At 42.9% G+C, this 15532-nt stretch overlaps 2 protein-coding genes across 2 annotated transcripts in view; both read left to right on the plus strand.

The window, feature by feature from the left end:
* Positions 1 to 2089, plus strand: part of LOC122189353 (protein ITPRID1-like) — a 40494-nt gene extending 38405 nt beyond the window's left edge. The window contains exon 8 of the mRNA XM_042888491.1: positions 1954 to 2089. Coding sequence (XP_042744425.1) covers positions 1954 to 2060 — 107 coding nt within the window. The 3' untranslated portion in view covers positions 2061 to 2089. The remainder of the gene's footprint in view (positions 1 to 1953) is intronic.
* A 204-nt stretch (positions 2090 to 2293) lies between these two features.
* LOC122189354 lies at positions 2294 to 10308 on the plus strand. The gene is made up of 6 exons (XM_042888492.1): positions 2294 to 2356; positions 2477 to 3937; positions 7409 to 7533; positions 8179 to 8290; positions 8600 to 8944; positions 9825 to 10308. The coding sequence occupies exons 1-6, from the start codon at positions 2294 to 2296 to the stop codon at positions 9879 to 9881; spliced, it is 2163 nt and encodes a 720-aa protein (XP_042744426.1). The 3' UTR covers positions 9882 to 10308.
* The last annotated feature ends 5224 nt before the right edge of the window (positions 10309 to 15532 follow it).

Raw genomic sequence — 15532 nt, forward strand, 5'->3', positions numbered from 1 at the left:
CATAACCTGTGTGTCTTGGCATTAAAACAGGTACCTTTAAACACTAAATAAGCAGACAGCATGGTCTTCTGAGTTTGCAGATTTAAAGCTTGAAGGTCACTCATATCCCCTCATGGAGGGTCCTTCCCTCATGAGACATTATTTTGAGCCTCACAGTGGTTGACACTATAGCAGCAAAAGCATTTCTACTTTCAAAATTTTACTAAGCCTTTATTTCTTCATCTTTATGTATGGAAAACTACAGGCCAGACTGACACACTGGAAGCAACAGCTGGCAAAGATGCAAAGGGTAATTGAAACAGCTTTTAAAAAAGTTTAGAGAATACGTAGAGCATTCTCCCTGGAGAATAAGCTGAACCATGATACTGCTCGTGGGAAACTACAAGGATGAGTTTTAAGAACGCCCACAGAAGAGGCATTTTTCAGCAGCTTCATTGCAAATTTTGTAATGTGTGAGAAAGGAACCATGTATTTCTCATCTGAAACAGGAAAAGTGACTGACGTGGGTGATGATGCCAAATGACAATGCAACTAATTCTTTTTAAAAAAGGTAATATGTGGTTTTGGTTTTGCAGTTGCTGTCTACAAATAGATTGCATGATTTTCATCAATTTATGCCCAAGGTATATCTACTTAAGTCCATCGTTTCTTAATGTGTGAAAACATTATTTATAGACATGTTTTTGGGTTTTTCCAATTCACACAGAGGAGAATTAATAACTCATGGCTCAGAACTGCTTGGTGAACTGTCACATTTTCATGGATAAGACCAGAAAACAGAATGTGTTAAGACTCTGTAGCAGTTATCGCAGAATCACAGAATGGCCAGGGTTGGAAGGGACCTCAAGGATCATGAATCTCCAAGCCCCCTGTCAGATGCAGGGCCACCAACCTGCACACTTAATACTAGACCAGGCTGCCCAGAGTCCCATCCAACCTGGCCTTGAACACCTCCAGGGACGGCGCATCCACAACCTCTCTGGGCAGCTGTTCCAGCACCAGTTATGTATGCATGGAAGAAGAGAGGACATGTATGCAGAGTGTCTGCCTCCATCCCACTCTTTTCCTAGCACAATCCCTTAGCTTGCTTCCCATACTCAGGTTCTCTTTTTGTGCCAGGTATCTGAGAATGTGAAGGCACTATGAGCATAAAGGTTATCTGAAAACGTGCATTATCCAAGGGCTGGGAGTTAATCAGGATGTACTGGATAACTCTGGGCTTACTCTCTAGCATTTGCACTTTTGAAGAGGATTGGCTCATACTGATGATACTGGATAGCTAACAGTGTATAATCTAGTTGCAAATGTTGAAGTAAAAACTAATTTAGCCAGATGACATTGGTGCTAGATTACAAATCTTCTCTGGAGCAGATCTAGAATATCTTCCTTCTGCTTTTATGTCTTACCATGCAATCATACATCATTTCTACTTGTTACTATTCTACTTGCTGAATTCCAACCAAAATCAACCACGGTTCCTCAAAGTAAGGATAAACTGATCTGGCGAGACTCAAGGGCAGCACCCTCTTCCTGCAGAATTCACCTGGTTGAAGCCACTCAAATTACACAGGGCTGCATGAAACTTGGCAGGAGCCAGTTCTAACAACCAACTGTCAAAAGACAACATGCTTAGTGAAGGAAAACAAATGGCTGGATTATTTATAGATTACTTACATTGCATATGTTGTGCAAATATATCAAAAATGAAATCTGCAGCTGATGATTAAACTGGAGGATAAGTGAGCATCATCAGCTGTAGCTATCCTGAGCACATGTTGTTATTTGTTCTGGCCATAGTGATATTACAGCTTTCTGGGGAACAGCACCAGGGTCAAGAATGTTTCTAGAAGTGGAAAATACACTTGAAGTGCCCTTGGTTAGCTCTGTGTCTATTTTGGCCAAGTGCTGCTATTTGCTTTCTTTGTAATTTTTCTCATCTTTTGTTTTCCCCAGCAGAGATGATGGTGACAAGAACAAGCAGCTGCCAGTCAGACAGCAGTGGGTTCATGGAGGAGCTGCCAGAATCTTTAGTACTGCAAGTAAGAAATCAACAATATTAGTCAGTGGGTCTATGAAAACTCTGTAACCTTAGCACAAATAACAAAATGTAATAATTAAAAATAAAAATCATGGAGTCGTGAAAGCTTCATGAACACAAATTCATCCTCCTAGAGAACCTCAGAAGGCAAGAAGTATTCTCAGAGTTTTATCCAACTCTTCTACCACACTAATGCATGGTTAGATAAGAAATGAGACAATAGCTTTTGATTATGTGGTTTGCTGGTATTTAAAGATGTGTTTAAAGAGGCTTTACGTGCGGAGATGTCCAGGACAAAATGATGATGGGCAAATGCTTGTGATAGCAAAATTCCAATATTTCAATTCCTCTTTTATATATTTTTTTCTTCTGTATATTTTTCTGCTGTTTTTCTTTTTTTTTCTTTTTTCTTTTTTTTTTTCTTTTTTTCCCCTTCAGAATGTACCTTTGTCAGGAAAGAGGAATATTTTTTCTGATCTCTATAACCAACGAACAGCTCTGTCACACACGACAGAGTTTCCTCTGTTAAATCAAGATTTCCATCAAAATCAAGATGATCGTGTTGGTGAAGTCTTCATCAGAGCTTGTGAAAGCATCGAGACGGTATCTAGACCAACAAAAGCATGCAGAGACCAGGGAGAAGAGATTTCCCTTCTGCTGACTGCGGAAAATGGCAAGCATCAGTCCTGTAATGCTGAGCTGCAGAGTTCTGTCCAAGACAGAGTATGTGGCATGGAAGAGTATAAAACTGAAAGACAGCATCTTGAAAAAGAGGAGTGCACAGAAGAGAATACTCCTTTCGAGGGTGATACTCAAGATGAAGGAGATCTGGTCTCATCAAAATTTCATTGTCAGCTTAATTTCAGTACAGGACATAAAAATATGAATGCAGCCCTCACTGAACTGAGTGATACAAACCCTGAGAGCAAGCTCGGAGGTGATGATGAAAGTGAGAGAGGCCTGATGGAAAACGGCAGTGAAGTCACATGTCACAGAAATGCCCACACCGACTGTACAGAATGTGGTGAAGAACTGTGGTGGGCTGTGGAAGAGTTCGTCAGAAATGGTGCCATGCTTGCAGCAAATGAGGTTACAAACAGGCAGAAGTTTTGTAAAATGGGTGCTGATGTGAAAAAAATAAGATGCTTCTCTAGAAGGGGAGTCCCAGAAACTCTGTGTAAGGGCTGTGCCGCTCCAAGCTGCTCTTCACAAGTGTCTCACAGGCCTCCTCTGTGCCGAGCAGGAGCACCAGGGTTAAGTTCACCCAACGAGCAAGAGATAGGGGGCACAAGGGAAATGTTAGGCACTAACAAACCAGAACTAGGGGACTCTGTCCAAAACTGTGAAATGACTCGTACTCCTCTGACATCTGTTACTGTTCAGATGCCTTCAGGCCTGGAACTTACTTCAAGGGTGAAGTGCACTAGGCAAAATGTTCCTTGCACTGAAAGCCTTGCTAGGGATGACCATGTGGACTCGTCTAAGGTGTCAGCACACTGCTCTGAGGGTGCTAGTCCCATATGGTCAGACCCAGGGGCTTCAGAGGACGGTGTGAAGCAGACCACTGACACCCCCAGCCAAACTGGAGAAAAGAGGAAGACCAGGCAGCTGCCTGTGCTTTGCCCACCCCATCGCCACCTGACAAAATCAGCCTCCCTTGACACCGTGCTCTCTGGAAAATACAAATACAGGCCACACCACTGCAGTGAAACCTGCAGCAGTCCCTGCTGCCACTACTGCTGCTGCCATGGTTGTTGCTGCTGCTGCTTACGGACGTGTCCTGTGGCTGTTTCTCTCCATAGCCCCATGGGTTGCTGCTCAAACCAGGCTGCCAACAAGCTGAAGCTCCTGAGGACACTGACGTTTCTGCAGGAAAACGCAATGCAAAATCTTCCTCTGGTGAGTAGATTTCTTCAAATAATTGTGCACAACGACAGCTGACACGCTCATGTGCCATGAGCACAAGTTGCCTTTCCCTTTCCTCGCCTCTCATGCTTGTTTTTTTAGTGAGACAAATACTGGGAATATAACCTGAGTCAAGGAAGGAAGCATTTCTTTCTAAACAAAAGTGGCAAACACCTGCAGTTTTGTGGGACTGCTTATTTTTGTAATGTTCAGTTCAGTCTCAAAATGGTTGCTGTAAACTGAATGATAATTTACAGTTTAAATGAAGAGCTGAGATAAGATCTGGTTTACAGCATGGGGCTCAGTGAGTTTGAATGATTTCCAGTGAATCAGCTGAGTTACAGTAGCTGAGTAGCTTTCTGGACTGCAGAAAATACAAAGTGAAATCCCCTTTTACTGGGAGCTACCTTAAGTTCTATTGCATAGTGTTTGCTAAATACAAACCGTGCGTACCCAGATACATCCATCAGCCAGACTGTTTTAAATCAAAGTGAATGGCAACTTCTCAGGGCTTCAAGGCATTTCATCATGGGAGAGTAGGAAGCTTCCATGAAATCTAGAATTGTGTTAAGACAACCTTCTGCAATAAAAAATGCAGATTTTTATTTCTTTGGTCCAAATTCCTGTGAGTTCCCAAAAACTGTGAAAGGCTCAGGGTGTGTTGAGGAAGAAGGGAACTGGGAAAGGCTTATGTCCTGAGAAAAATGTGGAAAGGAGCAGCGCACATCCCTGCTAATTTGCAGGAGTTTCTATTTTCACTCTTTTTTTTTACACGTCATAAGGTTATGAGACTTGAACTGTTGTACAAATTGAGGAAGAAAATGTTTACATAAAAGTCTGAAAAAGTGAAACTTTTTTTTTTTTCCTGCAATATCACTGAATGTATACATCTGCAGTGTCCTGTCTTTGAACAGTATAGGGAAAAGCATGCATTTTGTTAGCTACCTTGCTGTTGCCACACGATGGCAGTGAGTCAGTACCTTATGGTGGATGGGGAAGACCTCTCATTGACTACTGTTCTGTCACTCTCCTAGTGGGGGCTAGTGGTGTTTTTTCTTACGTAGTCTAAGTAGTTTAGGGAATGTGGAAAGAACAAACTTGCCCAACATCCATTCTTAGGGATATGGTTCCACATCCCAGTCACCATGCAATAAGCGAGTGAATTTACTGAATATTAGTCACAACACAGATCGCACTTGTGCACGCTTTGTGCTTTGCATTTAAGGTCTTTTACAGGAACAAGCTCTCAGGTTATGTCCCATTTACCATGCAGTCAACACGGAGCAACTGTTAGATAGCAAATTCACACTATTTAAACACAATTTACCCTAACTAGGGTCCAGGTCCAGGAAAAAGTAGTCGCTGCTGTATCCTCGCTGAGCCTGAGGTGTGAATAAATCTGTGTGAGCATGTGCTCTGCAATATACTTCCAGGGTCAGGTCCTGGAAGGCTGTCCATACCTCATCCATAACATTTTACCAAATGTACCCTCATGTACTTCTTGGATCTTTTGCATGGTAATTTGTAGATTTCTGTTAGCCTCAAGGAACCATCTAGAAATTTATCTGTAGCTCACTGACTTCTGCATAGAGAAGTGCAGGACTGAAGCTCTTCCAGGTCATTAGTGTACACTTTTCTGGCGGACAAAAGTCTTTACTCTGCTCAGACTTGAAGAGGAATTTTTGGTTACCATGTGGGCACTGCTTACTCGCACCCCACACACTCCCATCTAGAAAGAGCCAGGTTTTCTGAGGTTAAAATTAAAGATTATGGAGGAGTCTTGAGGATAAGATGAACAGTCATCCAATGCTGAACTTGAAGGTCTTCATGACACATTGACTGCCTCAATGGAGCTTGAGACTGTTGCCCAAACCCGTAGCAGTAAGAGAACCAGCTGCAGTCCACGTGGAGCAGATACTTAGCAGAGCTCACCTTTGCTGCAGCCACAGGGCCAGTCCTGTCAAACCACTGCCAGTCTCTGATTAGCTCTTTCCAGTGCTATCCCACAGCTTTTAAGGCGAGATATTTCATTTACTACTGTGGGAGGTTTTATGCCTGGGTCACACACATCAAGAGCCTGCCTGCCACAGGAGCTGCATTAAAATGGAGACTGAGTTTTCTCAAATGCTCGGAGAGCATCTTTTGACCTCTAACTGAAGCTGGACCCCAGCAGGGATAACTTCCTCATAATTCAGGCCTTTTGGGGACTGGGAGATACATTCAATCTAACAAACGTAAAAAGATCATCAAAAGGTGATTGCATGGATCTCAAGAGATCAAGCATTGCCAAACTTTGCAAACGTGCCTCTTGCTCTCTATCAGTTACAGTGGTCAACACTGGAGAGCAGGTTCCCACACTGTCTTCCTATGGATTACAAGAGACTAAAATCTGCTAAAATGGGAACACCTCACTTCTGCTTACACTCTGACCAGCTTCAGAGTAATAGGGGAGCACATCTTTAGAAGGCAGATGGTACTGTCTCCAAAATAACTTGGATGCTGCTGTCTGCTTTGCTTTTTCGAAAAGGAATAAAAAGCCAAGTAAAGGTCTTTAATGGGGCTAGAAACCTAGATCAATGGATACTGGTAATAGGATTTCTTTTGATATTACTAGTGGGTTGTCCCTATATTACTTCTGTGCTCCAAGGCAGTAATGAGAAAGTCTTTCAGTAGAATTTTTTATATACTATTGTTGTTCATTGTTCTCACCTGCTTTGAGACATTCCTGGTGTTTACATCAGAGATGATTAGTCATAATAAATTCCTTCTCTCAGTCAAGGGAAATGGTCACATATATGGCATTGATTCTCTAACTTATCATGGATGTTTGTTTTTGAATCAGAACAATTGCTCTTTTACCTTATTTGAATGTACACATGTTGCAGTAAATGTCTGCTCTTGGTTAGATAAACCCAGTTCTAGCGTTCTAAGAGGAAACTGGTGAGCAATTATTGGTGTAATGCTTACAATCTGTCAGGAAGACATCTGTCCCTCTTATAGTTCTTATGTATCTTTCCTGTCAGTTTTCTTCTCACTTCCCCTATTTCTCCTTTTTCAAAACTGTTTCTAAATTCCAGTGGACATTAACTTAACCTATCACTTATCCATAGCAACTCATACTGCTGAAAGATAATATATGACAATATAATACCAGAACTGAGCACTGTGTCAGATTTTGATCAAAGTCCATTTCCCCTTCAGTGGCAAAAATGAAATTCCCATTGACTTGAGTAGTACCAAGACTTCTTCCTACAGGATTTAGGAAAGAAGTAGTAACCAGGATGCAGATGGTGCACCCAGAGCAAAGTCTGGGCTTTTGCAGCAGTTGCTCGTAGTCCTTGTTGTGCAGGTATGAAGAGGACACATGCCCTGTGGGCTGTCAGCTTCAAACACACTCAACACCGAGGCGCTCAAAGAAGAGTCATAGAAAAGTCAAGTAAAGTGTCTTCTTGCTTTTCTCCACAGTGTACTGACGAAATAGAGTTGATGAAGATCTCCTGCCAGCACTTCCATGAGAAGCTGGATGAGATTGAACGGCACATGACCGAACAGCAGGCACTGTTTTCCAATTATATGCCAGAAGAAGGAAGGTAAAGGCAGTCCCACACATTTAAACCCAAAGCCAACATCAGCAGCAGTGTGTGTGATGTGTCTGGGCACTTGTGTTACTGTAGATTTGCTGATCAGTGGGGTGCAGCTGTGGGCATCATGCAAGTGGAAGAGAAAATTGCTGTGGTTTTTGCTCAGAAGAAAGTCTAACTTTTTTTCTGCATTGTTCAAGCAGTGCATTTTGAAGAAGATTGTTCCATAGATTTAGGCTGGATATATTTTAACAATAGGAATGCAGGAACTGACTTAATTCAGCTCATATTCAAAGTGATTATTGAGAAGTCATAGAATATCCCAGTGCTCAAGTATTCACAGAGTTAGTAGGGGCTTCCAGTCTTGAGCTGCCTCAAAGTGCAACACTTATGCAGGTCTTTATGCTGGTAATAAATCTTAAGAGATGAAATTGCCTAAACTGAGGCTCTGTAACTGCTCTGTGACTGCAACACATTTAACTTGCAAATGGGATAACTGAAGAATGGAGGGCTGATATTGATTGCTTTGCAAATTATTCTGTGATCATAGGTAGAAACAAAATGGCAACAAAGGGGGATATAGGTGTACTGGTGGAGCTAAGGAAGAAAGTGTGCACCGCTCACTGAAGCGTGCTCTCATTGCTGTCTCTACAGGGAGGAAAGCAGAAACCTGCAACGCCTACATCAAGCCATTCGTCAGGAGATGGCAGAGCTGGAACTCTGTCTGAATGATAGAGCTTACCAAGTTGGGGAGGGCATCCTGATGGTATGCTGCACAAGCTCTGGGTCATGTGGGAGAGCTTCCCTGACAAGCCTGGGTTAAAGGGTCAGAAAACAACAGCCACTGTCAGAGGTCCTTTTGCAGATTTTATAGTGTATTTATCTGTAGGAATAAAATGCCCTCTAGGCCTTTCTCCTCCTTTTTCTGGCAGTATCTCACTTGCCAAATACTGCATGTCTTCTTCGAATCAAGCATCAGAGCAGGCATGCTTCATATACTCTTGTGTATCCTGCTTGATTCCTTTTATTATATTTTTATTACTGCAATATGCTTTTCCTTCTATTTTCTCTGCAGCAGCTGGACCAATTACTGGTAGAACAATCCCATCTGTTTTCTGAGCTCGGACTTTCTGATTGGAAGGGAGAAAGAAATGCCCAGAATAAACAAGCACTTCCAGATGCTGCTGGTGCTAGAAGTGGGTGCTCAGAAGGGGTGCCCCAAAGAGCTGCTAGCAAAAACACCACAGCAGCAGGCCTTGTCTCGGCCCTGAAGCCAGAGGCACCCTTAATGCTGCTTCCTACCAGGACAGTGCCTGAGCCAAATTCATCCACACAGGATCTGCAGGAGCCCTCCATCAGTAAAAAAGAAATGAAAGGACCTCCTCAAGCAAAAACCGAATTTAAGGCCTTTATACACAATGTAAGGAGCTGTTTTAGACTTACCCTCAAGGTTGTAAGTGGAAGGGATCACTGAGCCACAATGCAGATTCCCTACGTGGTGCTTCAGTGCCACAGCTTAGATCATGGTCCTTTCCTGCTCAGCACTGCGTTCATCCCAAGGGCTGGAGTCTGTGCTTTGGGGCACTGCCACCCTGCACAGGCTGAGACCATACCTGCCTTGTTATTTCTCTCTAAGCTGTGGCAAACGCTCCAGAGGGAAGAATATATAAATATGTACATGCAGTATGCCTGGCTTGCTTGAACTCTGAGTGCAGCTGTTTGACTAATTAGTATATTCAACCCTCACCCACCATGTGAAATTAGTTATTTATGGCTTCAATTTGCAGAGCCGATTACCTGGCTTTACAAGGGCAGTAAAGGCAGTGAAATGGAAGGCTTGTTGTTTCTCCGGAGAAATTCCAAGTCAGCATTTCTAAATGATCTGATTACAATCAAAAAAGTTGTTTGCTTGCCTTTCTGTGTATAAAATATTTCTAGATAATCTCTTAGCTGCCTTATACTTTAATAGTCTCTTCCAACTAAGTATGTGGTGCAGTTTTTAAGGGACTCATCATTCTCTTAACTGAAAACTTAGGGTCTAATTCTGCATAACACCATCAGAGCTTTGCATTACAATCTTATACTGTTCTGCTGATTTATGTTGGTATTACTACTGGCAATAACAAGCAGAATCAGATTCCTCCGCAAAAAATTCAAAGAATGGGAACCACAGGCAATAAGGTGCAAGGAGCTGAAGTATCTCATGTCATGTTTTGTCATCTTTTGTACCCATTTCCTTTTTACAGTAATCTTGGTCATTTTCTCAACATAACACTTTTTTCATTTTTTTTTTTCTCCAGTTGAAGAAATCTTTCCAAAATCCTTTAGGTAACGATTCAGCAGAAGGGAAAGACTGACGGATGACAGAGTGATGGATTTTGTTTCTAGTAACTGTGGCCTTTCTCCTTCAATGCGTGATGCATCTCAGAAACAAATGAGCAAAACATTGCTTTGTCGAGAGTTCTGATCACAGTAATTTCATTTGCAATGAGATGATTGGCCAGAAACATAGGCACCTTTATGGAATGTCTCAAAGAGAGGTACTGTGTGTTGTGCTATTCTGTGATTGCAGAACTTACTACATTCCCCTCAGCCATCATCTGGAGTAGGGCAGTTCTTTGCAAAGGAGAGAGAGCTTATTTTTAGAAGAAACTTGTGAAGGTCTCCTCACAGCCAATTACTTTAATAAAATCACTGCCAATCTCCAAGTCCAAACTACCTTGCATATAGTCACAGAATCACAGAATCACAGAATCACAGAATTGTAGGGGTTGGAAGGGACCTCCTGAGATCATCGAGTCCAACCCCCCTGCCAAAGCAGGTTCCCTACACCAGGTAGCACAGGTAGGCATCCAGGCAGGTCTTGAACATCTCCAGAGAAGGAGACTCCCCCACCTCCCTGGGCAGCCTGTTCCAGTGCTCCGTCACCCTCACTGTAAAGAAGTTCTTGCTCATGTTTGTGCGGAACTTCCTATGCTCCAGTTTCTGGCCATTTCCCCTTGTCCTGTCTCCACTCACCACTGAAAAGAGTCCGGCCTCGCCATTCTGCCCCCCACACCTTAGATATTTATAGACCTGGATCAGGTCCCCTCTCAGTCTCCTTTTCTCAAGGCTGAACAGACCCAGTTCACTCAGCCTTTCTTCATAGGGGAGATGCTCCAGGCCCTTCACCATCTTCATGGCCCTCCGCTGGACTCTTTCCAAGAGATCCCTGTCTTTTTTGTACTGGGGAGCCCAGAACTGGACGCAGTGCTCCAGATGAGGTCTTACCAGGGCAGAGTAGAGGGGGAGGATCACCTCCTTTGACCTGCTGGCCACGCTCTTTTTAATGCACCCCAGGATGCCATTGGCCCTCTTGGCCACAAGGGCACACTGCTGGCTCATGGCCAACCTGTCGTCCACCAGGACACCCAGGTCCCTCTCCGCAGAGCTCCCCTCCAGCAGCTCATCCCCCAACCTGTACTGGTGCATGCAATTATTCCTCCCCAGATGCAAGACTCTACACTTGCTTTTGTTAAACCTCATCCGTTTTTTTTTTGCCCAGCTCTCAGCCTGTCCAGGTCTTGCTGAATGGCAACACAGCCTTCAGGCTGTCAGCCAATCCTCCCAACTTCGTATCATCGGCAAACTTGCTGAGGGTGGCCATTATCCCCTCATCAAGGTCATTGATGAAGATGTTGAACAAGACCATAGTCATAGCCCCTTTCTAGCTTTTAACTAGCTATTAAAGTCTAATTTGCCTCTGACTAATTTGATGAGTTTTGTATCTATTCTCAGTACCAAATCAGAAGCATACCTACAGTGTACAAGACCTTAAACACTCATGCTGTCAAAACATTACTGTGGATCATACACTGACTGTCCTGTTCATTTTCATATTTATTTCACATAAATCTAATTAAATAAAATGAGATTAGAAACACAGGATTTACTACACTATAAAACTTGAATCACAATCCTAGTTTAGTTTTCTGGAGAGTGAGCAAAGCCTGGATTCATTTAGGAAAAAAAAAGAAAGAAAAAAGAAAAAAGGAAAAAGAAAATAAAAAGACCTCTCTGATTTGGAGTACAGAAAAGAAATCCAACTAGTTCATTTTCAAAGCAGTTTGTGCTCCTGCTTTCAGTTTAGCGCTTCCCAGACTGTGAGACGCCCTACTGGCTTGTTTATTTAATGCTCTGGAGGGATCTTAGGTGTCATTTAGGCTTTGGTGTTGCAAATCACAGCTCTGCGAAGGTGCAAATAGAAGGAGCATTTGCACATGTTCAAGGAGAAAATTGAGTCAAACATGCTGAGCAGCCTGGAGGCTTCCTGCACCTCCACGTTTCCACAGATGTTCAAGGTAATAAAATGATTGGGGGAGAGAAGTTCATAACACATGAACCAACAAGATCCTCCACAGCCTGCTGGGCCATGAATTTTACTGGTTGAAATCTGCCCCTTTCTTGAAACCCCACATGGGATTTGTACATCGCTTCCATGCTATCAAATGTTTAGGAGTTTTATATGGCAAGATTTGCCACTAATTCCTTTGAAGCTGCTGGGATTTATCCAGATAGGACCAAAATAACCTTCATCTCCACTTATGAACTGTACTTGTAGACGTCGTACTTCAGTTTGTAAAGAAGGGCACGTAAAGAGCACAGAGAAGGATATACAATCATGCCTGTGCCAAAAGGCTCCTGGAAGAAAGGGCAAAGAAGTTTCCTTTCTTCACCAGCACTGGGGCTTTGATTCCTCCCATGAAGCAAGACTTTTTTTGTGTGTTTCGAGGCAGCATGCTAAGTTAAAGCTGTATATGGATGTAATGCTACAGCCACTGCGTGCCTATCTTACAGACATAAGGTATCCATACCACATTATGTGAATAGGTGCTGGTATTGGTAGGTGACAGCTATTCTTCATCACAGGTCCTCTGATGCCATGTGAAATTCACCATCTGTGTTCACAATCAGGACTGAACGTGACTCCTGTTAGCAGAACTTTCCTGTTTGAATAGTTTCTAGATGACTGGCACGTGCAGTCCAGTTCCTCATGTCAATTTAGTTGTAAAACATGCAAGCTGTGGGGGAATAGGGTTCCCCCAAACGCAACACTTTGACATCCATAAATACATTATTTCCTTGGTCAGGCTTGGATTTAAAGGTAGAGAAGCCTTTAAGCATATGTGTTTTTAATAGTTAAGCTGTAATCTCACAGCAATAAAAAATATGCTAAGCAATGGAAAGGGGAAAAGTCTTTTGACTTATCTTAGAGTATAACTTCAAAACCCCTTTGAGCATGTTACAGGGACATCTGGATTGAATTTCTTAATGCTGCTGTTGAAGATGTGGGAAAGAAGAAAACAATAATTTTGGGATCGGGAGAGTATGGAGTATCCTTGGTGAGCAAAACAACCCAGATGCATGCCTGCTTTTCCTTACAGTCACAGTGCTACCAGCCTTTTAAATTCTCCTCTTTCCCCTTAGGGCAGTCATAAGTAAATATGATGGGAATCTTAAAAATAATTCCACAGAATTAATGAAATATTAAAATATCTGATTCAGTAACATTATTGTGCTCACTCGTGAGAACCATAGCTTGCAGGCTTACAAGGCAGCAGGTTTTATCTTGGTGGGGGCTACGCTGCTTGTGAAAAGCATCAGTGCTGAGCAGTTTGCATCTGAAATCTGAAGAAAACTGACCCTGTGACACTGCAGGACTTCTGGGTTAAAAAATAATAATAAAAAATAGTTGGAGAAATTGCAGTAGTAGCAGTATTTGAGCTAAAGACTGCTTTCGTCCCAGTTCTGGTACTCACAACTGCAATGGCTGAACCATTGGCCCTGTTTCAGGGAACTGCTAAGGCTCCACGGTTGTCCAGGCTTCAACGTGCTATGGAAATGGCAAGATGGATAGGGGTGGACACTGCTGTGTTACAGAGGTGCTGCTTCTCCCAGTTCTCCAGCCCTCTTTCAGCATCCCTAGATCGCTGAGATCCTAAAACTGTCATCTCAAATCCTTTTCATTCCATTAAGAGCTTAATGCCTCCTTCACTCTGTTAACAGTTTCTGGAATGCAAGGGCCACATATTGCCTCACCAAAGCACATTATAGGGAAGGGGGAGATTAAAAAAAAATAGTAATAAAGATTCCCTAACAAAGGTAGAAAATCACCCACCCTAGTTCAGTAACAATTCATGTGACTTGAATTTTGCTTCTTATGTCATTGTCTTTTGCCTTCATTGGTTTTCCCTGATGCCCCATAAATCTTCAAACCCTGAAGCTAAAAAAGACTGCACTGTGCACCAGCTTTAATACTGATTTTGCTAGAGAGTATAAAATCTAGAGAGATAATGAGGAAATTCATCTGAGGTGCCCTGCCAAGGGCTCCCATTAGTCGCTTTACCAGGCATCAATTCAATAAACCCTTGAGAGCGACACATGAATAAACATTAGAGCCTCCCTGGTATGTTAATGCATCAGTTGCCTGATTGTCACTGCTGCCAACAGACTCCAGGAAAAGAAGCATCTTGGGAGCTCAGCCCCTTCCAACTTCAAGTTCAAAGTAGGTTTGACACCACCTTAGGAGAAGACAAGGCTCAGGAGAGCAGTGTGATGGCCCAATAAGACGGCACAGCTGCTTTCAGGAGCAGTGACCTCACTTGGATGCAACGTCCAGACCTGTCCAGCCTGGGTCTGCTATCCAATACTGTGTCTGCTGTGTCAGATCCATGCTCGTTCCCATGCAGGAATGGAGTTCGTGTTTGAACAGAAAGTCTCAAATACTGACCCAGCAATAGGAACTGAGCTGCTTAATGCGAATGACTTTCTCTTGCAAGGCTACTAGATAGTCCTCGTCTTATTCCTGGCTATACCATGTGCTCTGTGTGACCAAGGCCTTTTTCTTTACCCAGTGGGGGTCTTTATTCTCTTCTTTCTGTCTCATCTAACAAGGTTTTAAATTTCTCAAGGAGAAGTTATTCCTTCATAACCTGTCCACAAAGAGCTGGGCATAGTGGGGACAAAGTATCAGTTGGGACCTCTGCTTGCTGCTGCAGTAGCTGTATGAGGCTGCCTTTCATTAAGATCCATTGGTATTTAAGAAGCAGCTGTGGTGTCACTTCATAGAACTGTTGACCGTTTTAACTTCCTCTTCTCCAGAAGCAAGGTTTTGATCTTCCTTGTAGAAATGGACACAGACAAAAGCCTGAACAAACTGGCAATTTTCTTATGAAATGGGAAAGCTCAGAATCTGAGATCTCCAGAAATCAAAAGAACATGAAACAACAGTATTCTCACTTCACCAGAGAGGTGCATTTGAATTCATCTGTCTTCATTTCATTCTTCTCCATTGTCTTTTCTTGGGCGCATCATTCACTCAATTAGCACAGATCACAGCCAGTAAGGGACACAGGTGTGTCCCACTGAGGCAACTCAACCTTAATATGGAAAACATTTATTACCATGACAAATAATGCAGAACATTGGCACCATTTCCCTGAAATTATAATTTTCCCATTAAAAAATAAATAAATAAATAAAGCCTGTTAAGAGAGAAGTGCTTGCAGTGGGGAGGTAAGAAGGACAAGAGACAGTCTGGAGCTAAGGAGATGTTTATCTTTTTCCTCCACTTTTTATCCCAAGGGAGCATGAGGGCTCCCTGGGGTCCCACCTTAAGATGCTGACACACTTTTATCCCTTGCCTGCTGCTGGCAAGCTCTGATCCTGTCACCTGCAAAAAGATTTTATAAATGCATACAGGGGTGAAATATTCTCCTCCTTCTGTGCTCTCTGCTTGGCCAGCTGCCTCCAGGAATGACTGTAAGCATTCAGTAGGGATACTTCAATAGAAGCATCTGCTGAGGGCAGCAGCCTGCCTGGGGTCCCAAAATGGAGGAGGGTGAGAGACCTCTTCCAGAGGGATGGTGAAGAAAACTGTGGTGCTCGTCTCGAGATTCCCATACCTCATCCCATTTTGATTTCAATGTACAATTGTTTTGGGAAATCCTTTTATGTCAATTCCCACTCT

Source organism: Lagopus leucura, unplaced genomic scaffold (assembly GCF_019238085.1).
Source record: "Lagopus leucura isolate 7727_CA_CO unplaced genomic scaffold, USGS_WTPT01 Super-Scaffold_100157, whole genome shotgun sequence".
NCBI classification, from domain to species: domain Eukaryota; kingdom Metazoa; phylum Chordata; class Aves; order Galliformes; family Phasianidae; genus Lagopus; species Lagopus leucura.

Bases quoted from the DNA above. Each gene is read 5' to 3' on its own strand.
- LOC122189354 (XM_042888492.1), top strand. From the start codon at position 2,294: ATGTGTTTAAAGAGGCTTTACGTGCGGAGATGTCCAGGACAAAATGAT. The intron at 3,938-7,408 runs GTGAGTAGATTT...TTTTCTCCACAG, and splicing joins CAATGCAAAATCTTCCTCTG to TGTACTGACGAAATAGAGTT. The intron at 7,534-8,178 runs GTAAAGGCAGTC...CTGTCTCTACAG, and splicing joins TATATGCCAGAAGAAGGAAG to GGAGGAAAGCAGAAACCTGC.